This window comes from Corvus moneduloides, chromosome 7 (assembly GCF_009650955.1).
Source record: "Corvus moneduloides isolate bCorMon1 chromosome 7, bCorMon1.pri, whole genome shotgun sequence".
Taxonomy (NCBI): Eukaryota; Metazoa; Chordata; class Aves; order Passeriformes; family Corvidae; genus Corvus; species Corvus moneduloides.
Genome location: NC_045482.1, coordinates 22,197,823 through 22,215,175, shown reverse-complemented (window position 1 = coordinate 22,215,175; position 17,353 = coordinate 22,197,823). Strand labels below are relative to the sequence as shown.

The window sequence follows — 17,353 nt, the reverse complement described above, 5'->3', positions numbered from 1 at the left end:
TGAGGTTCAGATGGTCCTTTCTAAATTAAAATTCTATGTATCTATAAAAGACAGCCAGGATATGTCTAACTACTTTGCTTGGTAGTTGTTATCTGGAAATAGATATTTGTGGATTCTATTATTAGTGGAACTCCATGTGCTTATGAATATCCTGCTGATATATGCATGTATTGGCTACAGATTAAACAGGAAGATACCAGTGCTAATTGCTTGGGAAAGAAAACTAAGCTGTATATCAGTTTTGCTACAATCCTTTCCAATACTGACATCTGATGATTAGATGAAACAATTTTAACGAGTTTAAAAGGAAGAGTAAAGGACCAAAGTGGAAGAAAAAAGAGCGACACAGCTCTCAAACCTCAGTTGCACCTATACAATGCAATTATTGTTTACATTGCATGGGATGGGCTGAGTTGGGCTTGGTATGGTTAATGGCAGTGTAGACTATCCTGAGTGTGTGGAAAATGAACACTTTGTGTAATGGTAAGAAGTATCAGTAGCTGAGAGGAAGAGTATAATATGGTGCCTATAAAGAAACTATAGAGGAAGAATTGCAAAATTTACAGAATATCCTTCTAAAAAATCAAACCTAAATAAGAAATATTGTAAGGTTTTGTGTAATACAGCTCACAGATAGAGGCACAGGGACATCAGATGTACAGAAAACATATTAAACAATTTAAAAAAAGAAATGCTAAAGAAAGTTTAACAAAATAAAATAATTTAAATAATTGAAATGATCAGGTGTCATTGTATAAACAGTCTGACTTATTAAATAATTTTGTGTCTCTCATCACTTTGCTACATAAGTGTTTTCAACAGTGAATCAATAGCTAAATGATTTCTTGGAGAACATTTCAAAGTACCTTCTTATTCTTTCTCGCTGGGATAAGAAGTTCTGTTTGGGGTAAGATTCAAATTTTTTTTTCATTCAGTTTAAATTCCTAGCATTTGTAGCTACCTAGCATTTATTAATATTTAACATTGAAATCTATCATTCCATACTGAAATGTTTTGAAATAGTCTTTCTTTTATGCATATGGCCGACAGTAATTGTAGAGCAATTGATGACCTAGCTGAATCATTTAATGTTTTGAAATGAATGTCCTATATATTTAGTATTGAATATGGAATTGTATTTTGAATCCTAATTGAATGAAGGTGAGAGTACCCTGCTCGGGAAAACCCGTCTAAGAACTAAAGTTTCTGGACTAGATGACACCAAAGGTCCATCTAGCACACTGTTGGACCTTGATAATTTCCAGTAGTGGATACGTGAAGGAGATAGAGAGTCACTACATTGAGTTATTTCTCTGAGTAAATTTACTGTTTCTGGCTATCTGAATTTCAGAAACTTCCTGAGCTAGAGATTGTTTGTTCAAACCACAAACTGAATAAATGGTGTACCTTTCTTCTATGAATTTGTATCAGTGCTTTTTAAAAATGGTTTTAGTTGGATCTGCAAAGAATTCTATAGGAAAGAATTCCATAATTTTAGCATATGTTTGTGAAAAAGTACTTCCCCTTACTTGCTTTAAACTTGTTGCCTTGGGGAGGGTGCTAGTTCCTATAAAAAAATAGCTAATAATTACTCCCTTTTTATAGTTTTCATATAGTCTCAATATGTTTACAGTTTTTCATACATCTCCTGAACTGCTTTGTATACCTCTTCTGCAAGCTGAAGAATGCTTATGTAACTGTATTGTGTACCTCTGGACATCCTTCTTGCTCTTCTCAGTTACTTTTTATTTCTAATGTAATCCTTTTTGACAGTGGCCTGTGCTACTCCCAGACTTAGGGATCAATGCAGTGACATAATGGCTTTTTGTTTCAGTCTTAGTTATCTTCCTTATAATTTCCAATATTTCATTGCATTTTTGAATTATTTTTCTAACTGTTCTAATTTAAGCTATTTTTACAACAGCTGAGAGATTTTGTTGTTGATTGGTAATAGATAATTTAGTCTCTAATATTATGTCTGTAAAAATTTTTTTTGCTGTTTTATCACTTGGCCACTCAGCATCCTTGCATGTCTGTAAATCTTGTGTAGTAGTGACATATGCAAACATTCTCACCTCATTGTTGGCACCTTTTTAATCCAAATAATTGAAAATGTATTATAAAATAACCTATGAGACTCTACTGATAACATCCAAGTATTTAGAAATCTGGTGATTTATTTCCACCTTTTTTCCCTACTTTAAAATATAAATCCATGTAACGATCTTACTTTTTTGTCCTTGAAAATTTTTGAAAAATTTGTTGAATTCTAAATATTTAGCATTGAATTTATTACTCTAGGCATATACACACAACAGCACAATAGACAGAAATCTCTGTTACATAAACCAGAGTCATGCATCTTTAAAACAGCAGCTAGAGGTGCAAATTTTCAGTCTACACAGTGATACTCAGCAGAGTGCATCTTGGGAATGTGTGTACTTCTAACTTACTAAGTATGCTTGAACACTACAACTGCTCACAGTAGGAATTAGTGAAGAATGTAAATAAAAAAAAAAAATTATTTTAAAATACACATAGAATTGAGCTGCAAAGCAGCTTATAAATCAATTTTGAAGGCTTATTGCATCCAAAATGAAACTAATACTATAATTCTCTTTTTTATCAATTACACTGAAGTTCTTAAAAATACCATTCATAAGGATTTCTGGCATTAGACACTGTTAAAGGCTTTTTGTTGGCACTCTATTTTAGTCATATTTATGCTGCTGCAGATGGTCTTTTCTGCCTCACCACGTTAATATGACCATGTTATATTGCATTACTAATTTAGCTGTCTAACTGCAGTTCAGCTGGAAAGAATACTCAGTGAGAATTTTGCTTCTTGCTAAGACTTTTGGGCATGAAATAGAAAACTTACATGAGCAGCTTTTTGCTATTCTTCTATAGACTGTAATAAATAGTCTCAGAGTTAAAATCTTATTTCCTGATTTTTAATTTGAATATTCTTAAGAGAAGGAGTATTGCTATTATTCTTCAGTGAACAGGTAATGAGCTACATGGTGTGTTGGACATTCATCTCTCTCCTGCAGCTAAAGTTATCAGGAGGCCCATTCAGAATTTGTGTAGTTTACTGAGCTGAGCTGATCAAGGAAGTGTAATAGTACAATTTGTCATGAAGCAAAATTCATTCAAGCCTTAGGCCTGCTGTCCCAGTAAAGACTAAAAGTGTCAGTGGAAGCTTTCCTGGCATACTGCATATGGGAGAAATCCTTTGTTTGTTAATGGGCAACCCCTGCTTTGTGTAGGTATGATGTCAGAGCAGATTTATCTTGGTTTACAGTACTCAGACATGTTTGAGATGCAACTGGCTATTTACTATGAATCCAGAGATAATGTTACATTAAAATCCTTATGTTTTATTAAAGACTAGATTGCCAAATTCTTCTTAATGCTGAGTCAGAGATTTGAATGATTGTGTCTTCCTAAGAGCAACTGAGGAAAGCAGTTGAGTCTGAATCACAATTCCAGACTTACATTCCACCTCCTCCTTTCAAACTTTGCCTCACTGAATAAGCAATTTGCAAATGAGTTAATCTGTTGGTTGCACTTAGTCTCTGTGCCATCTCAGCTGTTAGCTGTTCGAAATAGTAGAACTCAGTCCAAAAATACACTGTAGATGATATAGGACTCTTCTAAACTCTTTGCAGATAGAATTATCTCCACAGTCTCAAATTCAAATTGACTTTTCTTGTGTTCTAGAAGCCTTTTTTAATTCTGTCTCATATTTTGGGAGATCAAAGGAGAAGACTTAGAATTCATGGAAATAAAATGTTTTGATTAATAGCTTTTGAAAAAAATGCTATTTGCATTTACTATACTTTACTATACTTACTATATTGCAAGATGGGATGCAAAATCCCATCTTGATAAGAAAAATTAATATCCTTGTTATTATGTAAGTATTGAAATAAGAAGTGCTAACATTAATGGAAAATTGCTATTCTTAAACACTAAATACAACCGTATGGAATTTTGTGTTGGGGAAAAAAAAGGAAGAATGAAAATTATTTCCCAAAAGACCTTATCAACAGCTACAATCATGGCTGCAAATTTCCTGCCCCATCAATACAAAATGGGATATTGCAGCAAAATTATCTGAACAAGGATTTCTTTTGTAACCCAATGCACTTGCATAGCTAGTGATTCTTGTGTCTGTTCTGTGCAAACATTCCATAAAAAGGAAGGGAAATTATATTTGGCCTGAATATGGCCTTGATACAGTGAAAAGGTATTCCCCAAATTTCTAGCAAAGAAAATGTATATTTACATAAAAGACACAGTCGCAAAGTCAGAGAAATGCCAGCAACTGAGAGAGTTTTACCTTCACTACAATTTCTTTAGTGGTCTCTGGGTAGTGGTAGATGCTATGTGTTTCCTCCCAAAGTCTGTTTAGCCCATGTGAGTGGGATCCCTGCAATGCTATCCCAAGCGCTGCAGAAGGGTAATCCTAAGAGATAGCAGCTGAAAAGCTGTGATAACTCCTCAAAGAATTGCTCAGCCAGTTTTTGTAGCACCACTAGAAGAATTGTTATTTTCATGCTGGTTCAAAGCAGTTATCCAAACCCCAAGATGTGAAGGCAAAAGGAAGAGAAATACTAGCTGGTCTCAGGCTCCTTTGCTGGCAGCTAGATCGTCTATTTGTCTCAACCTTCTCTAGATTTAGACTTTCCAGAATCAAATCAAAGGAGTTCAAATGCACAAAGAGTTTGCAGAAGGTTATCTAAGTGAGGTGTAGAAGCTGTCAGAACTGTTCCCTGGTGTGATGTACCACTTCTAGGCTGAGAGCTGAACCAAAGTGAGCTGCTTGTGTTCCTGTACAACCTGTTAACTGTGTTGAAGAAAATCAGGTCTTGGGTAGTTTTACAATGGTGACTGACTGGTCTGGCTATGACATGAAACATATGTTACTTTTTCAATATATAAGATTAGAGAATACAACATACATATCCACAATGACCAACCTATTCTAAACAGATTTCCTTGACAAGGGCAGGTAAGATAGGTCAATTATGACAGACTGTCCTCCGGAGCATGGGCTAATTCAGTAACACCTTTGTTCTTCCCCAAACAATAAGCAAAATTACTTTCACAAAAGTAGCACAAGTCAGACCTTTGCTGAAATATTTTCTCATAATTGAATATCTACTGTCACAGAATTCCAGGATTTAGGTTATCAGAAATACAGACACAGACAGTTATTGAATTGCCGCTCAAAGGCTTAGAAATATCATCTAGCAACTCATGCAACAGACTAAAGGAAACAATTGCTTTTGAGAAATGGAATCCCTAAACACTGACAGTCTAAAATAGCAGCAAATACTTGAATGTACACTATGCAAACACTGTGGCATGTGATGATGCCTTATTTTCTGTCTGGGCACAGCAGGCCTTGGGACAGAAAATTACAGAGAGACAATTATGGTTTTTTTCAGTTCTTTTCCCCAAAATGTATTGAAGCATACTTAAGTGGATAATTTTCTTGCTCTGCTCATTAATAGTAATAATATTAAAAAAAAAAAAAAAGCAAGGCAATTATTAACATTAGAAGCTAGAATTCATAATTCTCAGACACTGAATGCACTTCTTTTTTTATCCTCTGGTATGGTCTCCTTTAATTTTGGCACTTCTTGTAGTTTTCTCTAAAATTTAAGGTTACACATGTCTTCTACTGGTATAAGAAACCAGAAATCTTCTTTATATTCCCTTGTAAGTGAGAAAGATTTAACTTTGATATCTGCACATAGGACCCTGTCAGAATATGAAAGGAAGGGAATGACATCTCTGACTGCTTTTAGGGCTCTGCTGTGTGTGGTTGACCAGTGAATTTAGTCAGAACAATGTTAAAAGGGTCTCCCTCAAAAGACAAAATGTTTATATCCTTGAATGTTAACATGAATTGGTACATTTACCTGGTTTTCTTCCCACTTGTTGACAGAGATGTCATTTTATTATATCTTATTCATTACTATTACAGGAGTTGAAGTGTTTTTGTAAAAAAGGCATAGGAAAAAAGAATTTTTTGTCCTCTCAGAAAGAGGTTTTACTTTTTGCATTTTTATTTCTTAAATATGATAAGAAGTAGGAAAGAAGAAAAAAAGTAAATAACTGCAATGAAATAAAATAACTAGCATCACAGAAAATATAATATTTAAATTATTTGTTACCTAGCACAATATTTAGTTGTCTTGGTGAGAAGATGGTGAGTTTTTTGGCAGCTGGAAAAAAGAATTTTTTCTATCTATTAAATCAAGCTCTCAAGAAGATCTCAAACCCTCATCACCTTGGCTGCCAGTCTTCATAGGATAAAAAATAATGCTTTTCTCTGAGACAGGAAGCCTGAAGATGTTTTCTGTGTCTTAACACTGAATTCATATACCACTATCAATTTCTGCAATGTGTTTTGTCTCATATACTGGTTGAAGTTTTTTTATGCTCTGCATAATGCAACTTTCAGTAATAATAAGATGAGAAGTATCATTAAATTTGGATTTTATATGTCATATAATTATACTAAATTTAATAGTTTACCTGTTATATCTATAGTTTTGCAGAAATAAATAATCAGACAGTGAGAGCAAGAGCCATGTTATGACTTGCACTCTTCTAGAAATATATAAAATGTAATGAGATCTTGAAATAATATAGCCAGAACAAAGCAATAAAAGGACTTTTGTAGATAGAATTTTAGAAGATAGATTTACCTGACGAAGAGCCACTTGAAAGGTTGTTACCATCTGAAATACAATTAAACTAAATTTACAAAAAGCTTTTGCTTGAAACGGATTCAAAAAATAAACAGACTATTAAGAAAAGAAGGCAGAATATGAAATATCCAAACATTTTAGAAGCAAATTCAGGTAGCTTGAATTTACATACAATGTGTGTAATATGCAGAAGAATTTTTCTGAAAGTATGTTGACTTTTTATTTGGAAAATTTAAGAACTATTAAATTAAGAAATACTTGATAATTATTACGTTTCTTTTTAATAGATCAATATATGTTTTCAATTACCTAATTTTAAAGTTGGCTAAGGTTCCAGACAGAATACTAAAGCAGGTGTACACAGACTAACATGCTATTTCTCTTGAAATGGAACTTCTAATTAGCGATACATTTTTTGCTAGACAATGACAATTTTATTTGGATGAAACTTACTAAAAGTTGAAGAATTCATAATTTCCATTGGAAGAATAGACTTTATTCACTGACACTTGTTTAGAATATGAGCTTAGTTTCACATTCCTGATAGGCCTCACTTATTTCATGTCTTTATGGCAAGAACTCTTCAGATTATGTGTCCTTGTCAGTTGCTCTCAGGTCTTTGAAATGCCCAACTTGCCTGGGTGCTTAAAACAGTCAAGTTATAATGGTAGGATTCTATGCTTGAGAAGTAAGACATGATGGAGGTAAATTCCCTCATTTTTATTTATAGATTTATTTTGTTTGCTTATCTTAAAGCAAACTTTTTCATGTTGAAGACCGTAAATAAAAAATCATATTTCTTGTAAACAACATCCCTCTAAAAGCTTCTCAAATCCATTGAATTTTTTTCCTGCTTTCTAATAGTCATTTTTGTCATAGCTTGAGATACCCTGATAGTTTTGATTTTTTCCTCTTCAAGGTCAAAATCTGTAATTCAATTTAGCAAGTGCACAGATGTGTTAAGTTCTCTGTGCTAATTCTTATTATGAATAATAGAGACGTGTCTCTTTCTTCCATCAGAGAATGAAGCAAAACTCACTACCTTTATACTTTCCTGAGGGTATGTATTATAATGAGGGATGACTTCAGAAAATCATTATCCTAGCCTTCAAGTTACCTTACAGAACACCCCTGTTTTAAATGTCCTGAAAGGAACAGATAGATAGGAGACCTGTTAAAAATTAATAAAAATATATGACTGGAAGACCTGTGTGGTATGCATAAGTCGCCGCCATGGAAAGCTATTGAAAGCTGTGTCACTCCTTCTTTTTCATTTTCAATCTCTTAAGCAGAGATTGCTTTTTTTATTGAATGTTTGTACTAGAGGTAGCGAAACAGCTCTGTGATCGTAGCTGGGTGAGGCTGTAATGTAAACAGCTAATTACAGTTTGTGGAATCCAGAAAGGCTTCCTTTCTGAGCTGAGCCCCAACAGCAGCCATCATGAGGAAACAGAATTAGAGCTACCCTACTTGTATTTTTCTGTTTGTAGAAGAAGACTAAGAAAAATGATTTGTCTCAGTGACTGTTCTGTTAATTTAGGCAGTTAGGTGTTTGTGGAGCATGGAAGGTGATAATAGCAGAGGTTCTTCTGTCTTTTACTGGCGATTGGTGTTTGGCCATATTCCTTTGCTAAGATTTCAAGACTGTTTCAGTTTGTCTGATATTTACTGTAATTTACCTTGGAGACAAATACACATAATTGACACTGGGGCTTTCAGAACTATGCTGCTGGTTGGCTGGATAGAAACCTTTGTCCTCCTGTACACAATTTTTCTTGACTAGTCCTCACTGAAGATGAATTTGCTTCGAGTGGTGCAGCTAAAAATAAGATCCTGGACAAATTTTTCATTACATTTTGGGCACAGTCAGGGGGTTACAATTACTTTTACGTGCCATATTCTATGAGGCAAAATTGCATGCATCAAACAGTATGCAGTATTTCATTACAATGTTGCAGTCCTAATATTTTTAGGACTAAAAATATATGCTTGACTTTCACTAAACTGCAATTACTTATATAGCAAAGTGCTCTGCACAGAGGAAAGCAAATATCACGTTTTTGTGCTAGCTCTTTGATTGGAAGGAAAGGCCTGATTTAAATTGCAGTTGTGCTTGTTTGCAACATCAGTGTATGGAGTGTTCTCTGCTTCTCAGATGTAACTCCATTGCTAGGGCCAGGAAAGAGGAAAACTTGCTGAAGAGTAAGCACCTTGAAGAAGGTGCTTCAAAGGTTTTCTGATTACAGTTTTGGCTGTTTTAAGAATATTATTAGCCTCTTCATTTTATTTGAACCTTATCCAAAAAGTACCCATTTATTGGATGCGTAACAGATCATCCCATTTCCTTCACCCAATAAATTATTCCAGGTGTCTTTATTAGGCTTATGGATTTTGAAATGATAAAATGATAAGAAAATCCTCGAATTTCCCTCTTTGGCACAGTGCAATTACATGTTTAATCAAATAACTTTCTGGGCTTTCTCCCATGAGGTAATGAACACTGTGTTTGGGAACCAGTATTTAGCTTATAGGTTAGTACTTCTAGCTAGTCAAAGTGTTTTGAAATTAAAGGAATAAAACTTGTGATAAAGTTACCTCATATGACTAGCTATTTTAGCCTACCAATTAATAAAAGTTTTGATCCAGACAGGGCTGGAGTAAATGTTAGAAAAAGCACTTATAGGTCAGTAAAAAAGTATCTAGGTGGGGCAGAAAATGAAGACAACTCAGAATTAAGTTTTGAAAGGTTTTTCCCATTGTGATCCCACAAATGGTCTCTTCTGAGTAGAAAAATTCTTGCCACATTCTTCATATTGAAGTCAGTATCCTCAAATCTATGGGTTTCTGTCAGTGTGAATTGGCTGCTGATTTTCTGAGTTCAATCTATGTCATGGTTGATTTTGATATCTTGTAGTCACTTGTTTTACAGACATGAAGTATTTCACAGCTTTGAGGAATAGAATCAGGTGCCAAGAGCAAATATTAATTTATGCCACTACTTCTGCAAATTGCTGTAAAAATTCCTCATAAAATAGAGGAGTGGATGAACATGCAGATGGCAATGTTTGAGAGATTTAGGAATAAAACTGGACACTAAGGGTCCCTTTCCTCAACAATTGATTTGAAAGATGTATTTACACACAGAAGTTATAGATTGACACTTTATAATAAGGAGTTTAATGAAGTTTGTACAACATACTGAATGGGAATTTGTATGTTATTTTGGTTAACAACTGTTGCTAGTAGACAAATTTAAATTATAATTTGTTAGTGTTCAAAGAAGTTTTTTTGCTAAGGTGGTATAAAATCACATTTTTCTTAATTTAGTTCATTGTAGAAACTCTACACAAAGCTCTGTTTTCTTTTTTACAGTGAGTCTAACAGGAAGGAGTTCTCCTTTACTAAGAGTATCTTGTTAAATATACATTATTTATGTGTTATTTCAGTTGGAGTTCAAAATTTTATACAGCTTTGCAAATGCTTATATTCATGAAAATTTATGACTACATTTTTGGGAATAATTTTTTTATCATTATAGTGACAATCAAGAAAATGTTAGCGTCTTAGAAGGTGTAAGAGAGAACAGTCTGTAAGAACTGTTAGAGATGAGTAAAATCCATTTTTAGGGCTTATGTAGCTCAAGACTATAAATCTTAACACTTCAATACAATGCACAAATATTTTTTCATTTACAAAGCAGGTATTTATGTTTTCAAGTGTTTCACATGTAAAATGAGGTGGGGTAAAGTAATTAAGTGTTTTTATCTTTTGGTTAAGATGCTAATTTCTGCAATTATAAAATGTTTACATGATCTAAGAAAAGGCAACACAAAAACCAAGCAAACTTATTAGAAAAGAATTGAAGTAAGAATGAGTAGAATTCTCATATATGGAAATGAGACAAAGCTTAGAAAGATTGAATGATGAATGGGCATCTATAGCAGAAATCAGTTTCTCTAAGTCTCAATTTAAGTGCACATTGTACCAGTGTATTCTCACTGGAGAAGAGGATGTTACCCAGTTGTGGAATAAGTATGTATGTACAGAAGAAATTTCCGCATGTCTCTGAATACAAAGATGGAAGAGGGGTAGTATTAAATAAGTTTGATTAGAAGTTTAAACTAAAAGATATGGCAAAATTTTGGGCTATACCTTTTTTTCCTCAAAAAGGGGAAGAGTTATATATGAACAAAGGCTTCCTTAGCTTTACTAGTGAACTGGCATACACTGGAAAATAGAGTTGCGGCAAACAACAAAAGCAGTGAAACAGAAAAGAATAATAAAACAGTTGGCTGTGATTTAGTATTTATTTACAGGGTCCGTGCATGCTAGAATCTTCCAAAATTTCACTGTTTGGTTAAACAAAGACTATTCCTGCTGTGAGAGCTGCCAGTGAGAACTGGTGATAAATTCTTGCCAGGAAAAACTAAGGGAAGAAAAGGATCAACTAAAACACTGCTATTGTGAAATCACTACCTTCACTTTTCACATTACAGCCTATTCAGCCATTTGCTGCATGTAAGATGTCTCAGGCACCAGACTAGAAAGAATTCTATTTATACTCAAATGTGCTCATCAAACTCCTGACAACATACCTTTTCTTTTTAATAATCTATTATTATTATCATCACTGCCAAGCCCAGTGCTGAATCAGAACCTGTGTTAGCCATCATCCTGGCACATAACAAAATACAGGATCCTTGTACTAGAGAGCTTACAAATACTGTTGAAAATATCTGGCAGTATTCAGCTGATAAATTTTTAAATTTTTGCCTATCCAGAGATAAATGCAGTCACTGAGCTAAACCTAAAAAATGTTACTTGTCTTCCATAGGTCTTAACTTGTTCAGACGGCCCTCAGCCCTTCAACAGATTGGGATCCCTCTTTTCTTCACAACATGAAATGCTTTTTTATTACATTGTATTAGATTTTACAGAATTACAGAATATTCTGAAATGGAAGGATCATTGAGTCCAGCTCTTAAGTGAATGACTCATACAGGGATTAACAGCCATCCACAACCCTGAGGTTACTAGCGGTCTGCTGTAACCCACTGAGCTCACCTCAGTGGCAATTTCTGTCATGAGGAACCTTACGGTAAGTGGTAGCATTCAAAACTTGGCTGCAGCTTGCGGAATAGATGCTTTTAGAAAAAGGAAAGGCTTTTCAAAGATACACTTAATAAATTTGATGAACTCTTGATAAATCAATTAGAGGAAGGATGAAAGTATGAAAAGTTATCTTGTTTTCTAGGGTCAGGAAAATAGCTGCAATATACTTGCTTCCTAATAACTTTTACTTCTCTCATGCAACCTGACTCAGTCATTTTTATTTTCTCTCATGTTGAAAAGGCATTCTAATATGAGAAAACTCAATCTAAGGAGCTCTGGAAAGAAATATGATCTGTGTGCTTCTGGGTAGTAGATGTTAATGCAATCTGAAATATTTTGTCTTTTGTCATTAGCTGTTGCTTATCCTGGGTGTTTGTCAGAGATGTATTACACTTGCTATATGTCTGGTTCCCTCTCTATTTTTATTCTCCAAATTGGTTGCTGCATTTGAAGGGATTTTGTTTCACTTTTTTTTTCTCTGAACCCTGAACTGGTACCCATTACTGTCCATTTTATGTGTGATCCAGTGAAAAGAGATCACCTGGTTTGCATGTTCTAAATAGAGTACAATGATGAAAACCTAATTATATTCTGGGGAATCTGCTGTCCCTTTCTTATGCTGGGAACTTGACTTTAAAAAAGATGTTTTTACTGGTTTACAATCCACCTTTTTTGGCTTCTTTTCTAGCTTATTGATCTCTCTCTGCCTTTTCTAGATTTCAAGGCTTTTGTCTGTTTGTTTTAATTTAAAACCACCATTGAACAATATCTTGCAGTTATTTCTGGATGTTTCGCATAGTTTGGCCGCTTTCCTGCCAAGAGGAATTTTTGACTATGTAGCATATTTTGTATCACCATACATCCCATCCAGCCCACATAACAGTCTGCTCTGAAACCATAAGCAGCTTGGTAGGAGATGGAGCAGCCATGTGCCTGCTCTAGTTTCTGCCAATTTCTGGCATCTGGCTGTGCCCACTAGCAGGAAAATGGTTCAAGTAACCTTTCTTTACCTCCTTTTGCACCTTGATCTCTGTTACGTACTGAGCTGGGGGCCCACCCATTATTTTTCAAGAACTCTCAGCAAGGAAATCCCCTGTGTACGTCAGGTGTAAATACCATAAAACAAGCACAGGATGTTTTGACAGAGTGGGGTTTTTTTTTTCGGATTTCCTCTTTAGTGGCTTTTCACTTTAAAATACGGCGAGTGATAACACTTGAAAATGTACAGTGATGTGTCACAGGTATCAGAACAAAACGCTCTTTTTCAAGACATGAGGCTCTGTTTTCTCTTCCCAATTGGTATTTTACCTTCTATTTTGTCAATAAAACCACAGTAAGCATGGACAAGCTGAACAATTTTATCTATGTTATGAAGTTGCTTTTTAAATGGAGGAAATAGCATGTTTCAAACTCACAAAATCATGGTATACTAAGATAAAACTAGACTATGAGTAGGGTGTACCTGATGCGCTTGTTATAAATTTTTATAACAATTAAAATAGAAATTTTATTATTTTTTGCTGATATGCCTTAATGGCATTTTAACCATATCATTAGCAGAAAAAAAAAAGTGTTTTATTGGTATCTCAAAAAAACCGCAACAAAAAACTGCTGTATTGGTTATCAAAAAACCCCGAACCCAATGCAAAACAGAATAAGAAAAGGAAGCACAAAAGCACAAGATTTAAAATATGTACTGTAAAGACTATTTACAAAGGCTCTTTTAAAAAACATGTGATGTTCTGTGAACAATAATTATTGGCAGACTGCAAGTTTCCTGTATTGGAAATTTTCTTTGCCACATTCTTATACACCCTGTCATTGTAGCGTTCCATGTACACTTCAGGTACTGTGTAGTGTTTGCATCAAGAAAGTTCTCTCCTTGCTTCTCACAGTGAGAATTATACCAGTCTTTATCTCCTAACTAGAGAAAGCTGAAGTGTTGATTTAACAACTGGAATACTTAGGTGCCTTTATTGTACTAATGTTAAAGATTATCTCACTGTGAAAAGGTATTTTCCAACTGTTGCTGAGCCAGCCAGGGGTGAGTGTTAATGCTCACTGTTAGAGCATGCTGTGCTTTACTAAGAGCTTGTACAAATGGGATGTGTTCTGGGAAATCTTGTAGTAAGAGCAGATTACGTGAGTGGCGATACAAAGCAGAAGGATCATGTGCTGCTGCTGCACAGTGAAGGTCAGCAAAAGAGCATGTGTTCTGCAGATAGTGGGACAGAAAGCTGCACAATGTAGTTGTATAAGAAGTGGACTTTTGTGTTGAGTTTTCTAATGTTGACAATACTTATGTTCCAGAGTGGAATGAAAGCAAAAGCATTTCCTGTACATCCAACACCCCCCCGCCCCTGATCCTTCAAGTTAATCTAAATACTTCAATTTGAAAAAATAAGGACATTTAATAATGTTTTAACTGATTTTTATATTTTCTGGTCTATTTTGATCACATTTCACCAACTATTAATCAAATGCCACAAATTATTTTTTATAATATAGAAATATTCAATTTTGAATAGGCTAAGATGAAATATTTGGGCTATATCAAATTTCTTTTTTTCAGTTTTCCATTTGTAATTGATTTTTGTCAAGGGTAATGCATTTCTTTGAAAGGTTTTAGTTTTTATGAATTTATATGTCCTAGTACTATTCACAAGATCTATGCTGTTAGTACTACCAAAGATCTAATAGATTATTTTACCAACATCTTGCAGTAGGTTTTCTACATTTAGCTTATGATTTCAGATTCTATCTGAATTGAGTCAATCAATGTGATTGCATCCTTTGCTAACCTTATTGCCCATGTTAATTACTTCTCCAGATAAAAGTAGAGGTAAGCAGAGAAATTTCATTGAGTAACTTACGATTTACAAGTTTAGATGGTAATATTGGCTTGCACTTCTCAGGAGACGCCACATTGTCTTCATCTGTTACATACTCAAAATTAATAATAAACATCATTGCTACTCCCTCTTGATTTTTCACTGGAATTATGTGGGTGTTGCAAATGAAGGTAGATCCTGCAGATGGATTAAAAGAAGAGAAAGAAATATATAAATGGAAGCAATCATTTTTTTTTTTCACTTCAGTAATTCTAGTTACGCCAACAGACAGTGAAGAATATTTCTTTAAATTCAATAACTGACCATCAAACATATTATTCTTTAATTTGAACAGGAATGTTTTCATAGAAAGAAATACCACTGTTCATAATTTCTTGGAGTCTTACCTTTACCAAAAGGTTTCTCCTTTAAGATGTCCATTTTACTTTTTGGGGTTTTTTTGTTCACTGGAAGTGCCTATGTAGACAGACTTGCAATATGGAGACATTTACCACCAAAAGTAGAAGTGTGAACACTGTTCCAGCCACAGTCCTTGCAAAGAAAGCAGAATCTGATTCTTCTAAATGTTGAACATTCTTCAAGCATTTGGTTCTATTACACAGGATGAGTCATGCATTAAGTATTTATGGATGTAAATATACCACTATTCTTATTTTAGGTCTCAGTCTTTTGGGACTGTCAAATGTTTAGGTTTGTGTTAAAAATTGTATTTTTTATTTGTTTTATACTCCATCACAAAAATCTTCTAAACTGTGCTAATAATTTTCAATAACTTTCAGAAGTGTTTGACTTAAGTTTTATATACAATTTAAAGTATGAATTTAAAAATACCCTAGTTTTCACATATATGGAACATAGTCAGCCTATACTGAAAGTAATAGAGAGTGTAAACTTTCAACACCTCTGGTGCTAAGGATGTTCTTGTTTAAAAACCTAATTACAGATTTAAGGAGTTCTTTGTATAGCTTTAGAAGTTTCAGTTGACAAGGTCATTAGTTTTGATTTAATTCCTTCTATTAATGTTACAGAATATAGTGGTTCCAAAAACAATGTGATTGCTGTAAGCAATACAATAATGTGCTAAAAGCTTCATGCAGACATAACTGTGAGATGGGGTCTTTGCATGATAATTAGGGACTGGTTTAATTTACATCATCTGCAATTTAGGCACTCAAATGCAGTAATCACTGAAACTTGACAGACTGTGCAATTTGACAAAAACAGATCCTGATCTGGATTGCACAAGATTATTTTTTTTTGTTTGCATCCATTAAGGAGAGAGATAGTACCATTTATATCATTATAACCAAGATCAGTTTCCGGCTTCTTGTATTTAATGTAGTACTTGCTGTTATGTGGTATATATGGCAATTTGAGTTATATATAAAATTGACATGCCGGCCTTTCAAGTTTTGCAGCTGTAACTTCCATCCATTTAATAAAACATTTAAGCTGTGGCACTTGCCACAGTTTCCATGGTTACAAGCTCAATGTCTTTAGTAAACAGAAAATAAGCAATTTAAGACTGTTCCATTAGAGCTAAAAATAGAAGTGCTGCAGGCCAACCATTGCAACATAGACTGGTTAAACAGAAAGGCTGGACAGAATTTAGAATAATCTTTGTGGTTTTAGCAAACAAATAATATACATACTGAGTTTAAAAAGTCGAAACTATATTGATTTGCTTGGAAGGAAATTATGTGGACTGTTTTGCCATGAAGATTTATAAGTTGAGCAGGTATCCCCCAATATCTGGAATCGGGGCTCGGCTGAGGCATGCATGGCTTTGAATAACACTGAACTTCCATGGATCAAATGTTTGTCAGTGTTTGTAAAGGAGGAGGATGAGGACACTTCTTTAAAAACTTTCCTGCTTTTGAAGGCAAGGGTTTTTCAGCTTTTGAAATGCTTCTCACAGTGCTAAGTAATGACACGATCTCCCATTTGTGTAGAACATTCCACCCTCAAGAATTTACAAACCTCATTTGTACTGGAGCTAGGGATTTGCATCTCTGTGGAAATGCAGAAGTTGTTTGACAGTCCACAGCTTAAGAACATGGCAAAAAGAGCAGGGGATTGAAAATTTAAGCTGTATGTAGAAATATTTCAGGAGCAAAAACTGGGAAAGGTTCCTATGTGGTTTAATTTAGCATAGTTTATTTGAAGACCAAATACGCCACTGGCTAGTAAGTCCACTGTAGTTCATTAGTCTGAAGTTTTTCCAAGAAGCCTGGGTTTTTTAAGAGGAAAGGAATATTTACTTTTTTTTGTGTGACTGGAAGTGGAATGCTGCAAGTTAAGCAAAATATAGTGACAGTCTCAGTCACTGTTAGTGACACTGTTAGTGCTTGTCTTTACTACAGACACTGCTATCTGCTATACACTTATCAGTTTCTAGCTCTGTTGAAGTGACAATAAGGAAATACAAAATTGAAAATAGCAAGGAATACCCTACTGTGAAGGGTAAAAAGAAGAGATGGGTACAAAGAAACAACATTGGCAAATTCAGAAGATAAGCTTTGAGTTGTTAGAGTTGATAGAAATAAAGAAATAATAAGAAGCAGCTTGTTTACAAACAATCTTATTCAGTATTTTCACTCTGGCATCCCACTGCTCCTCATTACACTCAGCATGTTTTTCCTGTTTTGTCTCTATGGTGAA

General features: G+C 34.4%; 1 protein-coding gene across 4 annotated transcripts in view; it reads right to left on the bottom strand.

Moving 5' to 3' along the window:
• The window catches only part of KCNH7 (potassium voltage-gated channel subfamily H member 7), a 225,030-nt gene that overhangs the window by 80,096 nt on the left and 127,581 nt on the right, over positions 1–17,353 (bottom strand). For 3 of the 4 annotated variants that reach the window (XM_032114038.1, XM_032114039.1, XM_032114041.1), the window contains exons 3-4: positions 14,714–14,869; positions 6,726–6,758 (exon numbers count right to left, since the gene is read on the bottom strand). In XM_032114038.1, coding sequence (XP_031969929.1) covers positions 6,726–6,758; positions 14,714–14,869 — 189 coding nt within the window. The remainder of the gene's footprint in view (positions 1–6,725; positions 6,759–14,713; positions 14,870–17,353) is intronic. The other variant, XM_032114040.1, reaches the window with a different exon arrangement.